General features: G+C 59.8%; 1 protein-coding gene across 7 annotated transcripts in view; it reads right to left on the reverse strand.

Moving 5' to 3' along the window:
* Nucleotides 1-2,382: 2,382 nt before the first annotated feature.
* Nucleotides 2,383-16,899, reverse strand: part of NOL4L (nucleolar protein 4 like) — a 130,232-nt gene continuing 115,715 nt past the window's right edge. For all 7 annotated transcript variants that reach the window (XM_040638153.1, XM_040638154.1, XM_040638156.1 and 4 more), the window contains 6 exons: nt 14,565-14,842; nt 12,400-12,585; nt 12,131-12,322; nt 11,806-11,928; nt 11,287-11,476; nt 2,383-6,968 (listed from right to left, as the gene is read on the reverse strand). In XM_040638153.1, coding sequence (XP_040494087.1) covers nt 6,748-6,968; nt 11,287-11,476; nt 11,806-11,928; nt 12,131-12,322; nt 12,400-12,585; nt 14,565-14,842 — 1,190 coding nt within the window. In that variant the 3' untranslated portion in view covers nt 2,383-6,747. The remainder of the gene's footprint in view (nt 6,969-11,286; nt 11,477-11,805; nt 11,929-12,130; nt 12,323-12,399; nt 12,586-14,564; nt 14,843-16,899) is intronic.

Below are 16,899 nucleotides of genomic sequence, written 5' to 3' on the forward strand. Positions count from 1 at the left end.
CTACAGTTGTCGCGTCCTAAGTTTAGAGACTGAGTCCTGGCAGGGGAGACCGTTTCACTCATGATCTAACAGACGAGGAAACCCTACTAACGTGCAGAATATGGAGAGGACGTTGTTTTATTGGCCTGCTGAGCATCATGACGCTTTTAGGTCCATCCTGCTCTTGAGTCCGATCCTGCTTGAGAGGGCTGCGTGGGGGTGCGTGCGCTCGATAGAGGAGCCCGCTTGTGATAGGGGCCTCGGGGGACCAGGGCGCTGCCCGCTTGCCTCCCGAGGGGAGGTGGCGCAGGCTGTGTTGTGCTTCTGTGCGGGCCCCGTCTACACTGATGGGGAGAGTGCACTTTGTGACCTTAGAGACCAAGACCTGAAACCAAATGTTGACAGTGCTCCCGCGCTTCCTCTTGTCTCCGTGCATCAGTCTGAAAACCCGGACTAACTACCAAAAGATGTAGACAAAAGCCCTATAAGGAAAATCAAAGCGACAAAGAGACCGCTCTCTGTGCAGTGGCTCTTAACCTTTCTGGGAACACAGACTCCTTGGAGAGCCCGACGGAAGCTCCGGACCTCCTCTCCCAGGAATGCACTTCACGGGAAGTCGTGCGAACTATTTCAGAAGGCTCATCTGCTCCTTAGGCAGCTGGGACCCCTCATTTCAGAGCCCCCTGACTGGTAATAAACCTAATAAAATCTGGGTTTATATAAAGATCGAGGAGGGAGCGAGGACTTTACAAAGGATTCTTAGGTTTCTGGTAAACTGGGCTTCCCTAGTGCATCATAATTTTATTTTTTTTTATTTAAATTCAGTTAATTAACATATAGTGTATTAGTTTCAGAGGCAGAGTTAGTGATTCATCAGCTGCATAAAACACCCAGTGCTCATTACATCACGTGGGCTCCGTAATGCCCGTCACCCAGGTACCCCATCCCACCACTCCCCTCCCCTCCAGCAACCCTGTTTCCTAGAGTTAAGAGTCTCTTATGGTTTGTCTCCCTCTCTGATTTGGTCTTATTTTTCCCTCCCTTCCCCTATGCTCCTCTGTTTTGTTTCTTAAATTCCACATGAGTGAGCTCATAGAATTGTCTTTCTCTGATTGATTTATTTCGCTCAGCGTGTTCTCCCCTTCTCCTCCCTGAGTAAAGGGAGGTTTGCCTGTTTGGTCACTGAGTCAATTTTAGGTCACTGTTCTGTGGGGGCATTCCTATTTGATGTCGTCCTGTACGCTGTTGACAACAGTGGCCCTGGGGCCCCATGTAAAGAAGCCAGGCGGGGATCAAGCAACGCTTCTCTGTCCTTGAGCGATGTCTCCTCCTCTTCTTCGACCCCGGGCCTTCGTCCTACGGAGCGGCAGCGCTTGGTCTGCAGGTAAGTGCTCTCCTGGCGGTGTGCGCAGCGCGGTGGGGCTGGGCTCCGGATGCCTTGGCCCAGGTTGTGGAGTGTCGTGGTCCCTCGGTGATTCTCAGCAGTGGTAGTTCCGGTTAGGACGGCGTCTCATGGTGTCGTGGAGGCGTTGCTGCCCTTGGTCCCTACGTTGTGTGAAGAGAGGTACATCGCTGCTGTCTTTGGCTTTTATAGTCCCTGCGATCTTATGAACCTTGGCCCCATGCTGGGTTCCCTGGGCGTGGTGGCTGCAAACTATCGCCCCTGTCTTTTTATCTATTTCCTATATTTGGGTATTGTACAGAATTTCAGTTTTAAAAAGATTCTTTTGCCATTACAAAAAATGTTTAAAAAACTGCCATGTAATGTGTGTGTGTATATCTGTACACAGACACACACAATTTTAACAGTAAAACTAACATTTATGCTTGTAACTCGCAGAATTGTTTTTAAACTCATGATGGGTTTGCCCCCAGCCATATTCCTGCAAGTTTTCCTCAAGGTTTAGCTAAATGATGTATGTAGGATGAGAAAAAGTCTGTGCACAAGTCAACAGCCCTTTTCCCTCAAGCTGGGCTCGGGAGTTTTGGGTCCAATGGAACATCAAGTGCTGAAGGTTCAGGACCTGTCTTCCAAGCCACCACTGAGGGGCCGGTGTGTGTGAGCCTGCTTTCAGTGGGGCCAGGGGAGCAGGGAGGGCGTGTGTCTGCGGGGGGACCACTGTGCACCCCCGGGAAGGTGCGGCCTGCGCCTGCCACCCGACGAGTGCCAGTGAAGGTTCGTTTCCTTCTCTCTAATGGGCTAGGTGTCGAAAGAAATGACAGGCTTATTCGTTTGAGGAAAGTGGACCAAGGTCTTTCCGTGGGGGGCTCGTGCGCCGGCCGGGAAAGGCGGTCTGTTTACTAGCAGAACGGTGGATCGGCGCCGCCCAGATAGATTTGCGGGGACGAGAGATTGCTGGCGGGGCTGCTGAGAGGACACGGTGGGAATGAAGCAGCCGGTTTGTTATTCAGTGTTTATTAAGTAGATTCAGTCTTATATATGATATACAGATTCAAAAAAAAAAGGATTCCACATACTTATGAAATCAGTGCATTTAGCAAGTAATACCATGGAGATAACAGCTCGATTAACAGCTCATTGGTCTTTTGTTAAGTGAGGGAGAGGGACTTGGCCTGTGCTAGTCATTCCACAAACAAAACAGAATTTAGTTGCATCACATAGAGAAGACACATTCTAAGAATTAAAATATTAAGCCACATTTACTGGAAAAAACTCACTATATAGAACACAAATCATTTTTATAGAGCATTGAGGAGGAAGTCCTCACCTGCTTAGAAGAGCCACGTTAAGTTGCATAGGTGCGTATCTGTAAAAATATAATTTAGAGGTGTAGCCATTGATTAATAAAGAGTCACCTTTAAAAGTTGGTGCCACCCACGGGTTGTCTCAAGTGCCATATGCTTCCTGTCTGGAGCCCCTGCCCTTCTGCAGAGGTGAGGCCTCCGGCACGAGCTGCCTCCAGCGGAGCCCTGAAGGAATGCTTATACCCTCCGCACTGGGACGTCCTGAAACCCCATCTCTGATAGGGAATTTGCGCTCTCCCAGAACGGGTCTACATGATACCAGAGGACTGACAACCTCTTGGGTTGTCCGTAAATCCTGGGTGGCTTGACCCTGAAGGTCCTACGAGTCATCTTGACCTCCCCACTGCCAGGCTGCTGGGAGACTTCCACCGCCCCACAGCTCTGCTGCGAAGTCCCACTCGCACGCTCCGCGAGTCCCTGCACATGCCCGCCCCCGGCTGCTGGGGTCTCTGCTCTGCCCCCTGCTCCGAATGGACCACGCCAGTGGCATAGGGGCCATCTGCCACACGGAGATTTTTCTGAGCTTAGAAAAGTATTTTTCAGCAAATCTTGAGTTCTATGTGGTGTAGGGTTCTCGTTTTTGTTTTTAGGTGGAAACACAGGTAAAAAGAGAGGTTTTTGTTTTGTGGCTTTGCTAAGCAGGTGAGCTTAGTGAGGGGCACCTTCCTCCTCAAGAGCGAGTCTTGCAGAACACACAGGGACTGGGGCGTCTGTACATGTAAACAGTACACTTTCACTGAGTCCAAAATTAGGAGCAAAAATACAAAGGTTCACATTGGTCTTAGGTAGATACAGGCGAAAAAGGATTGAGCTGTTTAGCTCAGAAACAACAAAAACAAAGTTTCTAAAGCACCACTAAATTATATAAAAATCAGACCATGGACGGATTGAAACTGGTATTCTGGTGAAATACTTTACTATCTTGTAAAAAGTTTTACAAAAAATTACAAATTAAAAGTATCAACCCTCTGAGTTCAAAGCAGCATTTTGAAAATGAACTGGTAGTTAATCCTGTAACCACCCCTGGAGTCGTTACGTGGCCCTTAGGAATAGGGACAGCCGGGTTCCACCTGTTTGAAATCCTTGAAAACCCTGCTAGTCCCCTCCTGTCCCCCTCCCCCTCAACGCTGTCCTTGGGTATAAACTGTACTGGAGGTGGCGGTAAAATGAATTGCAGATGGGTCACACCATTGCTGGCCTACTAGGTGTCTACCACGAAGACCAAATTCCCATTTCTCCTGATTCGGCCCTTCTGCTGGAATCAGCTCCCTGCAAAGACTCTGGGATTGGCGTATTCTCCTCGTGAGTTACCTTTTAGCTTAGGATCCCCGTGACGAATTTGTGCCCTGAGGCCCTCCGTGGGAATTGTAAATGGCCGGGGCAGGGCGTGGAAGCTCCCTTTGGGAGAAGGCAGCCCCTGGGGCGAGGGCGTGGGTGGGACGGCAGCGAGCTAGGCCCCGCAGAACCAGCTCTTCGGTGCTCGCCAGGTCAGGAGGAGTGGGGAGGGGTCGAAGCTGCGTCTTTGAAAACAAAAGTAAAACAGCACAAGTTCCCTGACTGCACTAGCGAATGGAGTCCTGTTTCCACACGGGGACTTGCTCCTGCTCCTGCCGTCGCCGGGGCTTCAGGTGTAGCCTCCCAGAGAAGGAGCCCACCCGGTGGCGGGGTCACCGTGGCAGAATGCACTGTCCCGGGGGGCCGCGTGGCCTTCCCGTCACACCAGCGGGCTAAGGCAGGCTGGGGTGGTCAGCCTGGGAGGGCAGCACTAGCCCTAACCCCTCGCGTGGGGTGGTGGCGGCAGCCCCTCCAGCCCTCCTCTCTCCGGTCTGGGAGGAAAGCACTGCCTCCGGGCCTGGCTTGGGGCCTGTCTCCGGGACAGGGAACGACAAGTTAGCAGTTGGTATCAAGACTTCTAAGGCGGCGATTGTCTCTGCCAGTTTTTAACATTAAGATTCTCACAAATTGCCTGGGGTAACATTTTGCAAAAGACCTACTGATTACTTTGTAGTATTGTTCACACACAAAAATAAATATTTACACAAATTGAAACGTTGGTCTGGGAGTAGCACTGAGCAGGTGGGGGCTGGACGTGTGGATGGCTGGGGTGGGGGACAGGCCTTGGGCACTGGAGCTTGTGCTGTGCTAAGGGGGAGTCTCGGGTGTCCTGGCCCTGACCAGAGGCCTGGAGATTGGTCAGATGGAAGGCAGAGGTGGTGTGGCTGGGTGGGGTGTTGGAGGCCACTTGAGAGAGGAAAGACCACCCCCAACTACGAGGGGCTGGAAGTAAGCACGGGGTGGGGCACCCTACCTTTTGGAGCTCTGGCTCCAAGGCCCATAGCTTGGGCGTGGGTGCCAGGCAGGGTGGGGCATCGTGCAGGAGCCCCTTCCTGGCCCTCCCGAGGGTGGTCCGCCATAGTGCCGGGAGGCAGGTAGATGCAGAAAGCTGGTTTGGGAAGGGGTACCTGCTCTGGGGTCGAGTGGCTGTGGCCGTCCTAGGGTCCACGTGGCCCTGACTCCCCTGGGGCCTCTTTGCTCTGAGGGAGGAAAGGCAACAGAGGGCTTCTGCCAGCTCTGGGCAGGGGCGGGCAGCAGAGAGCTGCTGTCATGGCTACGGAGTGTTGCATGGAGAGGCCCTGTGGGCCTTCTGAGGTCTGGGTGAGTCCCTGGTTTTAGCAGCACTGGTAGGTATTGCACTGAGCAAGAGGAAGTGCCTACTGGGGAGGAAGGAAACCAGGCCAGCCTTTTCTTTTTGCCCTTTTTCACACTCCAGGGATTATAGGTTTCTTCCAGGACTGGCCCCTCCAGATGGGCAGGTCCTAGGAGAACCCAAGTGGCTTCTCCACTTCTGTTGATGGTCCCTTTACTCCAACCACGGGGGCAGAGGAGAGGACAGGAGCTGCAGTCCAACCAGGGGCTCGCAGCTGCTTTTCCTATTTGGTGGCTGCCTGACAGCTGGGGGCCTACCCTGAAGAAACAGGCCCTTCCCAGCAGGTGTCTGAGGGCCCTGGGCCTGTGCGGAGAAGTATTCAGACCTGGCCCCCTGGGGGCAGGTGAGGGCAAGGGCCCTGCTGACCAGCTGCTGTTCCCCCCGCACTCTGTCCTGTTAAGCAGCCAGGAGGGCTGGGGCCAGGGGGCTGCAAGCTGCTGCTTAGGAGGGTCACAGCCCTCTCTGGGCTCCAGCTGCTGGCCACCCCTCTGGACTTACCTCCCAGGCAGACACCTTGTGTGGGGGAGTCGGGAGACAGCCGTTCAGAACGGGCTCGGGGCACATCCTGGAAAAAGCCCACGCTGGAGTGTGAGGTAGAATACAGGTGACCATGTGACTGGGGCTTCTGTGGAATGGGGGTGGGGGAGCCATTTCTGTTTGTCTTTGCTTTGCATTGGGTGTGGGTGAGGTCCTCCGGCTTGGCGGTGCTGGGCGCTCGGAAGGCCAGCCAGCCCGGCACCCGCCCCTCTGCACCCCGCCCTGCCGGCCCCCAGCCCGCGCCAGTGTAGTGATATGGAATGTTAGGTCACAGGGATACAGCCTTCTGATCAGACAGACACAGACTGGCAATCTGTACAAACACAAAAGAATCCATTTTCAGAAAAATAAATTACTAAGGGGAGAGGAAGAAAGGGTCCACTTTGTTTTTCTCAATAAATATGCAATTCTGCTCACCTAAGACTTGAAAGGTAATTATCTGGGGGTGGGATTCTAACATCAGGGTCCACGAAGATGATTCTAAATAGAGCTGCGTCCCCAGCGCCTTGTCAGGGGAACCCCAGCCCTTCCAAAGCTGCCCCATTGGCCTCTTCCAAGCAGGTCAGAGCACCCGTGTGGTGAGATTCCAAAAAAAAAAGTGTCCTTGTGCCCAAAGTCGCAGGTGCTTGGCGTGTGGCTAGAAACAGCTCTTTTGGATCCCACCTCTTTCAAAAAACAAAATGTACCAAGTGGCGAGGCAGGAAGCCGGGCCGGGACAGCCTCCTTCTCTAGGGTAGCGCACTCCGGGTGCCGCGGGGTCAGTTCTGCTGTAAAATGAGGTTTTCCAGTTCGTCCGCGGAGCGCAGCAGGAAGGCGGCAGACTCTCGGTAGCCGGCGATGAGCTGCCGCACCGCACTGATCTCCGTGGGGCTGAGCTGCGCGGCGGGCATGGTCCTGCTGGTGCTGTTGCTGGAGGGCGTGGGCGTGGGCGTGCTGGAGGCCGTGGCGGCCCCGCCTTTCATGCTGAGGTCGGTGGGCCCTGTGGGGGGAGAGCACAGTGAGGAGGGGAGCCGGCACCTCGCGTGGCATCTGGGAGGTGCCGTCACTGTGCGTCGTCTTGGGGGCCTGCTGGGGCTCAGGCGCTCGGGCCTCTCGACAGTTGTACCCTAGTGCCTAGAAGGGGGCCTGTACCAGCAGATGAGACGTGGGGTTCTCTGTTAACCCTCAGGGCGATCCTGCAAGGAAGGGGACCTTATCGTCCACAGGTGGAAGCTGGGGAGGCCCGGAGGTCGGAGGGTTGCCCCGGGTCACGTGGTGAACGTGGCAAACGCGCGCGGGCTTCTGCCTTCCCTGGGGCAAGCGCTCGGCCTCGAGCTCCCTGGCCCTGCTCATACGTCTGCAGCTTTCTGCGGCCCCTCCGGTAGACCGCGCTCCCCTGACAGGCGCACATCCCAGCTCTGGTCGCCAGGTAAGCAGGAGGCCTCAGGACTGTCCTCACTGTGGAAAAGCAGAGCCTCGCAGGGGAGCTGGCGGCAGCCGAGCGGAAGTGCGGGCCTGACCGCGTGAGCAAGGCCACCGGCATCCGCCTGTGCCGTACAGACGGCCGCGTGCCGGCTGTCCCCGGACGGGGTGGCTGTCCAGGGAGCGGGTATTCAAGACGCCGCAGGTAAGCAGGCACCTTACACCCTGAGGCACGCGTGTGTGGAAAGGCCTAGAGTCCAGAGTGGAGCCACAGAAGACCAGGAAAAGAAACACCGTTGTGTGTGCTCAAAGGAAGGGCTTCCGTCCGGGTGGAGGAGAAAGGCCAAGTGCCCTGCCTGGCTGTGGGAGAGGCTGCGGCTAGCCCGGCCGGAGGGTGACGGCGCCCTGCAGGGGACGGGCTGGGAGCACCAGGTTGGAGGAAGGTGCTGTGGGTGCTAAGCCTGTTTCTGATGAACCACGGCACCTGGAATTCCCCCCCAGCCCCTCTGAGATCTTCCGTGGCTGAGTGAGGGGAAGGTTAATGTGCCGGGGCAGGTGTGAGGGGCCAGGGTGGACAGGACCCAGGGGCGCTATCTGGAGAAGCCCCCTCCGCCCTCAGAACGGCGGCAGCAAAGAAGGAGCCTGAAGTCTTCCGAAACATTCTAGGGGCGTGTGTGGTGGGGGACCGCCCAGCTCTGTCTCCTCTTTGCCTTTCCCCAGCTGCTCCACGGGTGCATGGCCGGCTTGGGAATCAGGCTCGCCTGAATTCGAGGCCTGCTCTGCCACGCCGCAGGCAACTGTAGGAACGCTGGAGGCTGCGGGGGGCTGAGCCAGGCCCACGGGGAACAGCCTTCCGGACAGGTTTTGGGGCTTTCTGAATGGGCTCCCAGGAGAGACGGAGGCTCCTGGAATTAGAAACATTCTTTCAAGGTGTGGAGCCAGAACACAGCCAAAGAAGAGCGTATCTGGGGGTGTGGGAGCAGGAGCGTCCTCGGGGAGGCCGTCTCCCTGCGCCTGCCCGCCGCCCAGTCCCGCCTCGCGCTGGGCTGTCTTACCCTGGCGGGCAGGCGCGGGAGGCTGTCGATGCTTGTCAGCCGTCTCCCCACGACCCCGTGGCCAGCACCCCCATTACTGCGTCTACAGGGCCGCTACAGGGGCACTCTCTGCCGCTACAGAGAGAGATGGACAAGCTGTGGTCACTGGGGGCCTCTAGACTGGAAGGAGCACGCCGGGGCAAACTGGAAACGACTGCCGTTAAATGCAGCTGCTGCGGCCCCGAACGGGGAAGGAGGCTGGAGTCTGAGCCGGGCCCATCTGTCACCGGGGCTGTTTCCTCTCTAACCAGAGCACGTGGACGTCAAAGAGGAAGCCTTGGAAACGGCTTGCTAAGGGATGTCCTTGGAGTTGAGAGTCAAGGGAGCAGCTAAGTCTGTTAACATGAAACGCAGGAGGAAGGAGCCGGGCTGTGACTTGGCTGGAAACAGCAGCCACCCCCTCTTAGTGGCCAAAGGGCTACGGGGACAGGCTAGGAGCAGAGGTGCCTCTGCTGACTCCTGGATGCTGCAGGGGCTGACCCCGGGTTGGGGGGAGGAGTGGCTCCCCGACAGCAGAGGAAGGCTGGAGCCGCCTGCCCCAGGTGCTGTGACCTGGCCCCGGGGTTCCTCTCTCCCCTATCCCCCAGGCTTGTCCTCTTCGGCTCTGTGCTTCTGTCTCTCTTGGACGGTAGCTAGGTAGCTAGGGCCTGGAGACCGTCCCATCTCCTGCAGCCCATCTGCTCTGGGGCCATGCGCCCGAGGGCTCTGGTGCTGACATTCAGGTGTGGTTGCTGGAGGGGCAGGAGTGGGCGCAAGTAGCCCAGCACCCCAGGAAAGGCAGGCAAGCGGATTCCGTGGAATCTCAGTTGCATCTCCTGCTGACCGCCCGAGGAGCCACTAGCAGGGCGGCCCAGCCGACGCGCCCGTGTGACTGAAGGTATGGCTGACAGGGCCGACGGCTGCTGGGGAGGGCAGCGGGACTGGGACAGCTGCCGGTGGTCTTCCTCCAGCTGCTGGGCTCCAAGCCAGTGCTCCCGGGACATGGGCTGCCCCAGGCCGGGAGGTGAATGAGCAGATCTCTGCCTCAGTGACCTCCCCACCGACCTCTAAGGAAGCAGGGTGCTTACAGAAGGGAACAGAGGCCCCAGGGAGGCAGAGCCTCCCTCAAAGGGAGAGCTGGCCACTGCTGGAGCCTCTCTGGCAGGTGTGAACAGGGCCCAGAGGGCAGCAGGCCCAGTGCCCTCCCCCCGCCGGCTGAGACAGGCCTGAGACAAACGCTGCATGGCCCCAGGTGGGGGCTGGTCACTGCCACCTGTGGCCTGGGAAGGACGGAGCCTCGGGCTCGCCATGTCCCTCTAGGGGTATCCATCCCTGCCCTGGGACCTATCTTTGGATACTCTAACAGGGTCCCCACTCAGCAGGGCTGTCAGATGGCTCTTCTTCCTAGAAGAAAAGCAGCCCTTCTGGGACAGCCGTTCCTCCTCTCGCTGCGGCTGGCCGCTCTGGCTTCAGCTTCGGGGATTAAGGCCAGGCAGCCTCTTATTTTAGGTTAAGAGGCATTAGGAAGGGATGAGAAGTTAAGCCCAGGCAGGAATCTTCCAGGGACCTGCACACACTTCCTGCTGGTAGGGGGCAAGGTGAGCGGAGGGGGCTCCGGGCTTTCTGCCGTGGGTGGGTCCCGCCCCTCCCTTGCTGCCCAGGAACGTGAGGGGTCTCCTGCAGCCAAGGACGAGGGCTTGAGAGGAAACTGGCGGGCATGTTCAGCCAAGACCTCAGACCAAACTTTCCTGGCCTGTGGGTGGCACCTTCTTCCAACCTGCTCAAGCAACTTGGGGTCACCCTCAGCTCTCCTCCTCACCCCTTCGCCTTTGAATGACCCTCCGTGCACATAACTTCCGCCACCTGTCCTTCCCATTCAGATCTCACCACAGGGGCAGGCAGAGCGCAGTTCACAGCCCTGCTTTGCTGTGGTTCCCACTGCACACAGAACAAAACCCAAGTGCCCGGCCCAAGAGGCCCTGAGGTCACCCCACCCACCCCCTGTCCGTTCCCCGAGGCTACCAGGCTGCTCTCCACCAGCAGAGCCTATTCTTCCCCCGCTGCCCCTCACCCTGGACTCAAGTGGGGCCCACTCTAGTTCCCACTCAGGGCAGCACCTAGCACCACAGGGAGGTCTGCGTCTTTTCAGGGACCATTTCCCCAATATGGGGCTGCGTCCCGTCTGCATCAGGGGCATCCGGGAAGTACTGCAGGGAGCACCCAGGGAATCACCAGCTTCAGAAGCTGGAGTAGGGGGAACAGACGGTTGGTTCGCTGTGGCCCCCGGTGACCTAGATGGGGCTCTATAGTGCAGGGGCACGGGGCTGAGGCCTGGAGAAGATGGTAACCTGCCCAGAGCCACTCGGCAGGCCCCCCAGGCCACAGCAGAACTGGGCCGCACCTGGGTTAGATGCTGGCTCTGCCACCAACTCCCAGGGACCACCCCACTGAGCCTTGGTCGTCGTGGGTAAAGCAGGGTGTGGAGAGGATTCAACTCAGAGCAGGGCCTTGGCTGCAACGGCAGGCTCACGGTGGCCCTCGGGGAGCGGAGGCAGGGAGAGGCCCGGCAGGGCGCCCACTCAAGCCCCGGAGCAAGCCGCCTTGGAGTGAGAAAGGACTGGTAGGCTTTTCGTTTCAACCGCCTGAAGTTTTCCTCACCTTCCCATCTAAGGCCTGGTCAAGACTTTCAAATGGGGAAGGTCCCTGTGCCGGGAGGGAGGCAGCTTCCCCGCCTGCCCTGCCCCCCCTTCCCGGAGGCTGCACTGCACGCAAGGGCCTGGGTTCTAGTCAGGGAGCCAGGGAGCCTGGGTCCCCCTCACTCACCATTACTGTGATTTCCTGTTTGGAGGGAAGCAGGGGGCTGCAGGTTGCTGCCCAAGGCCCCGTAGCCGTTGAGGCCGCCGTTGACGTACACAGGGTCCTGGGAGTAGGAGGAGGCTGGCAGTGAGTAGGTGGAGTGGGTGACGGCTGCGGAGTCCCGGGAGTGCTGCTTGTCCAGGGCGATGGGCTCGTCCTGCAGAGGGGGAGGGAAGCGCTAGGGAACCAGAGGGGCGGCAGTCCTGACCCTTGTCCCTGGGACGCAGTGCTGTGACCTGTGGGACTCCACTCACGTCTCTGTGGGCCACAGCTGATCTGTTCTGCCTGGCTGAGAACAGCCGAGGCCGCACTCCGGAGGTGCGCCGGGCCTGTGTGCCGGCTCCTGACTCCGCACATGCGCCCCACCGAGGCTCCTCTGACCCCAAGGATCCCCCGGCGCCCGCGGCTGGCCTGGCTGGGGGTCTGCGGCGTGACTGCTGGCTGCCCTCGCATGCCTGCCGCCCGGGGCTGCTGGGGGGCAGGTACCTGGGAGGACTGGTAGATCTCCAGGCGCATCCTTTTGGCTGCTTTTCTCGTCTCGCTCTCGCAGGCAGCTGCCAGGATGTTTTCTGCCATGGCCGAGGTCAGGTGGGGAGGCGTGGGTCTGGTCTGCAGGCAGAACAGGGACGGAGCCCGTGTTGGGGCTTCCCCAGACCCCCACCCTAGAGGCGGCTGGCACAGGGCTGGGGTCCGGGCTCTGGGCCCGCGATCTCTGGAGGCGGGTCGCCTTTCTGGGCCCCAGCTCCCTCCTGTGTGTCTGGGACCGCAGGAAGGGGGGGCGCCTGGCCGGGGGCCGGTGGGCGGGGCTCACCATCTCCATGCCGTTCTTCTTCATGCGTCGGCAGGACTTGAGGTACGTGCGGATGCGCTTGCGGGCCCGCTCCTGGAACTCAGGAAACTGCCGGCTGCAGGACTCGATGATGGCCTGGATCTTCTCCTTGGGCTGCTTGGAGATGGGCACCATGCGGTCCAAGTTCTCGTCCACGAAGAGCCGCACGAACATCTGTGGGAGACAAGGGCTGTGGCGAGGACCGGCCGTGGCTGTGGACCCCGCCCTGCACGTCCCTCGCCGGTGCTCACATTGAAGGCCTTGAGGCGCTCGGGGTCCATGCCCTCAGAGTCGTTCATCTTGTCGTTGTCCTCGTGGTCATCGTGGTCATCGTCATCGTCATCTGCTGTGGGGGCCCGGCCCACCGTCAGGTCCTCAGGGCAGCCGCTGACCTCAGTCTTGATGGAATCATAGCTCCCGGAGCTGTAAGGGGGCGACTGAGAGAGGGCAAGGGCCGGAGAGTCAGACCGGGCCCGCTTTCGGTCTGGCAGCCACGGTGAGCTTGGGGACGGGGTTGGTGAGCACACCCGGCTGCCTCGCGTGCCACAGTTTTGAGGTCCTGCGTCGCCTCCCCCCCTGCTCCCTTCTCCTAGGAATCGGAGGCGCCAGTGTCGCCACCCCTCCCAAGACTGCCTGCCCACAGTGGTGCCAGTAGAGGCCCGGGGACCAGGCACTGAGCAGAAGTGTCATCACTGTACTTGGCTGCTGAGCCCACGGCAGGACCTGCCACATAGTGCAAGGGACAGGCAGACGCAGGAAGGGTTCCCACTGCCAGCCAGCCTCTTCTGGTTCTGCCAAGACTGGTTCTGGCTTTGGGGTTTTCCTCCCTGATCCCCAAGGGGCAGCCACCCTGAGCTGGCAACCGAGCTGTCACACAAGCGGCGAGTGTGCTGTCTGTCAGGGAGGAGGAACAGATGGGCTGGGAGAGGGAACCAGCCAAGGCGACAGGTCCATTAGAGTGCATTCCTGGGACTCCCGGGCTGGGGCTCTCCTGTCTGCTGCCACCCCCGGGGAGACCCTGTGAGCCCCCACGCAGACTGTGTGTGTAGAAAGGGGGAGTGAGAACCAGGGCTGGCCCACCAGCGAAGACGGGACCCTGCTGTCTATTCCCACCACAGGCACTCCTCCCAGAGTAAACCCCTTCTGGGGATCACAGCTCTTGCTGAAGGACAAACGGATGAAGGTGGACACTGACCAGTGCCCAGTCCTGCAGCAGCTGCCACCACCAGGCTTCCTGTGACCGTCCACAAGGATCGGCCCTCCCAGGGCCCCTGGGCTCGTGCCTGGCTCTTGATCCGTACACAGACTTGACAAGGGGCAGAGACACCTAGGTCCTCCAGCCTCCTGCTGGATCATGCCAGACTCGCCGCGGAGAGTCAGAAGACCTCCTGGGCCCTGGGCAAGTCACATTCCCACGCCGCTCCTTAGCCGAGTCCTCTGCCAGGGCCAGAGGAGACGGCAACTGGAAGACACAAGCTGTGGGTGGCACCGGTGCCCCGTCTCACTTCCGTGGCCCACACATGTGGCCTGAGGTCACGGGGGCACACTTCCCTTCTGCGGCTCTCTGCTCAGTGCAGGTAGCAGCTAGGCCTGACGCTCGGACTTAGGAGGGGAAGGCCATGCTCTGGCCGCCACCTGCTCCATGGCCAGAGCTCAGACACACAGTGACAACTCATCTGTAAAGAACTTTCCCGTGAGACATTCCATCCGAGGCAAGCCCTGGCACCCGCCCCACACCCTCTGCAGCAACAGGCAGCCCAGGGTAGGGGAGGACTGTGTAGGGTACACGGCTGGAGCCCAGGGGTACAGGGCTCCAAGAAGTCACCTCTGGGCCCCCAGCCCTGGCAGGAGAAAACTCTCTCAAGAGTTCCCGTGCCCAGGGCTGCACTGCAGGAAACCTTAGTGGCCCAGAGGCGGCTTGCAGAAGCGAGGGGGAGGTCCCGAAAGGCAGGGGGGAGTGCTCGGTGGTGGGGGCACTCGCATTGGCCACCCTTCCCCCATGCGCACCCCACATCAGCCTGATCTACTGAATTTCAAACATCCCTGGGCTTCGGAGGCCTCTTCTTTCTCTGCACCATCTGCAAAACCAGGACAGGCATGCAAAGTAGCCATGAAAGGTGGGGCCTCTGTGCTCAGTGCGGCCCCTTGCTCCTGTAATTTGCAGCAGACTCTGTTCTGGGGTAGAGGGGAACAAGGCCACACATCCCCCGCCACCTCCACTAAGGCCGAGGCCAACCCCTCTTCACAGGCGGTGACACAGGCTCGGAAGGGAAGGCCTTGCCTGAGATCACGCACAGTGCGATCTCATTCCAGAAACTCCGTGTTCGGCCGTGGCTCTGGGCACAGACGGCCTCGCACCCCCCTGACGTGCACAGGAAGGGGGCTCACGGCTCTGGGGGCCCACAGCCCCACACACCTCAGGGGTGGTCTTCACCCCGTACTTGACACGGCCCCGCAGTCCATCGGTGCCACAGCCGTCGGAGGGGTAGGAAGGCGTGCCGAGCGCCGTGCCCGGCGGGAGCTTGTCGCACAAGTTGATGGGCTGATCTTCGGAGGTGGCGGTGAAGTCCATGGGGGCCACGGCGCCGTTGCCATTCATCTCGGGGAAGGCGGGGTCGCCCTGCGTGCTGCTCGAGGTGGATGGGTTCAGGGTGGAGGAGCCATTGCCGCTGCCACTCTCAGAGGAGGAGTCATCTGGAACAAGAGGCCTGGGGGTGAGGCTCCACCGCAGCGCCCACGGTCCCCTCAAGCTCCCCGGGGCATCGTGGCCATGGCAGCCACAGGGAACACTTGCCCTGTCTTGTTCTCACCAGCATCTCTGGGCAGGAGGTGAGCACGGCTGTCTCCTTTAGGGGCTCCAAGCGGCTAGCTCTGTCCCCGCCTGACGTACGGGCAGGGTCCCTCTGCCAGAAAACAGGCCAGCAGGGGTGGAGCGGCTGTCGGCTGTGCAGGGCATGGTGGTCTCCTGCACTCCACACTCCACACAGTGAGTGGCTGCAGCCTCAAGTCTGATGAGTCTGCAGCACGCCAGAGGTCCTCGGACACCCCAGAGGTCGCTTGGGGCCTGACCAGCACCCTCCTTCCTCTAACTCACCACTGCCTTGCCCCTTCACACCCTTTCCCCACAGCAGGCTCTCAACTTCCTTCATCCACCTAAGGAGAAAGGGATAATGCCTCACTGTGCTCCCCCCCTCCCCCAGTTACCCACTCCTTTCTGCTGCCAGCAGGCCGGGTCTAGTCCTGGCAGCCTACCCACAGCCAGTGTGCCCCCCACAGCCGCCTTCGGTGTCAGGCCACGTGGCCTTGGACATCCCGAGCCAGGGCTGCAGGGTCTGGGGTCTGCATTCCCTGCACCTCAATGGGCCATCGCTGCTAGGTCCAGAGGTGACAGCCCAACTAAGCTCTGCTGAGGGCGCCCCCTGCTGCGGAAAGCACAACACTGCCTGGGGAATCCGGGGAGACAAACTTGAACGAAGGGGCTAGACAATTTCAGATAAAATTCCAGGCCCCTTTCCCCAGTCCAGGCCCAGCCTCCTGCTTGATCAGCTGAGATGGCAGAGGCCAAAGCTACTCGAGCTCCCGGGGTCACTGTCAGGTGAGTACCGCGTGGTTCCCTGTGGCGCCCAGGTGCCCGGGCGGCTCGGCACCAGCACCCAGAGTCGCTGGGGGAGGGGCAGCCACAGGGAGCCCCGACCGCCTCCCAGGCCGCCCCTTCCCCCAGGCCAGGGTCGCGCAAGACCCCACCCCCACTCTCCCAGCCAGCAGATTATGAAGATTTAGTCCCCGGGGCTGGGCATTGGGCACGCGCACCGCCAGAGCGTCCCCATGGTGACCGAGCGGCTCTAGGGCCCCAACCAATCGCCGGCCTCCCGGCTGCCCGGGGGCGGGGCCGGGCTGCCCATCAAGCCGCCGAGCCCTGGGCAGAGGGGGATGGGAAAGGCCGCGGTGAAGTGGCACCCCTCCCCCTCGGCTGCCGCAGGTCCCCTGGGCCAGGCCGCCCCTCCTCCTCCTCTTCCTCTGGGCCAGCCACCGCTGCCTGCATCCTCCTGCTGGTCAGCTTCAGGCTCGGCTCAAAGTGGCCCCACAGCTTCCCTGCTTGCTCGGTACACCCCAGAGTTTCCCGGCCTGGCCTTCGGCCCTGCAGCCTCTGGGCCCTCACCGCCCATCCGCCCGTCCGCCGCCCCCCTCCTCCTCCATCACAGAGGGGCCGGGTTTTCCTCCGGCGGTATTTCCAGCGACCGATCTAGACGGTTGTGGAATGAACAAATTACCCAGCAGTATTTACTGAGCACCTACTGCAGGCTGGCCCAGTCCCAGGCTGGGAAACAGTCCCGCTGACAACCGAGGCGCCAGCCCTCGTGGAGAGACAGTCAAACATCACTGAACCACAGGACAGTGGCTGCCCTCGCACCCCTCAGTCCCACCCCGGTCTCCACCCCACCTTTTTCATCACTCCATAATCCTCCTGTTGCCCACAGCCCACTGAATAATATAGAATAATATATCCAGACTCCTGCCTGCTGTGTTCTTAGTCCCGTGACTTCTGCCCAGGTCCCACTCTGCTGGCCACCACGGGGCCTCATGTCTCCAGGCTTTTCCTTGGGCTCTGCTGTCTGCCTGCCATGCTGCTTCCAGCTCAGAACATTTCAGTCTACCTTCAAGGCCTGGCTCAATGCTGCCTCCTCCTCTACTGTCCCTAAGAAGGAGGTACCCACAGCCCGGACGAAGCCGGTGTGCCCATCGCTCCTGGG

The sequence above is a fragment of the Ursus maritimus genome, unplaced genomic scaffold, assembly GCF_017311325.1.
Source record: "Ursus maritimus isolate PB19 unplaced genomic scaffold, ASM1731132v1 scaffold_22, whole genome shotgun sequence".
Classification (NCBI taxonomy): Eukaryota; Metazoa; Chordata; class Mammalia; order Carnivora; family Ursidae; genus Ursus; species Ursus maritimus.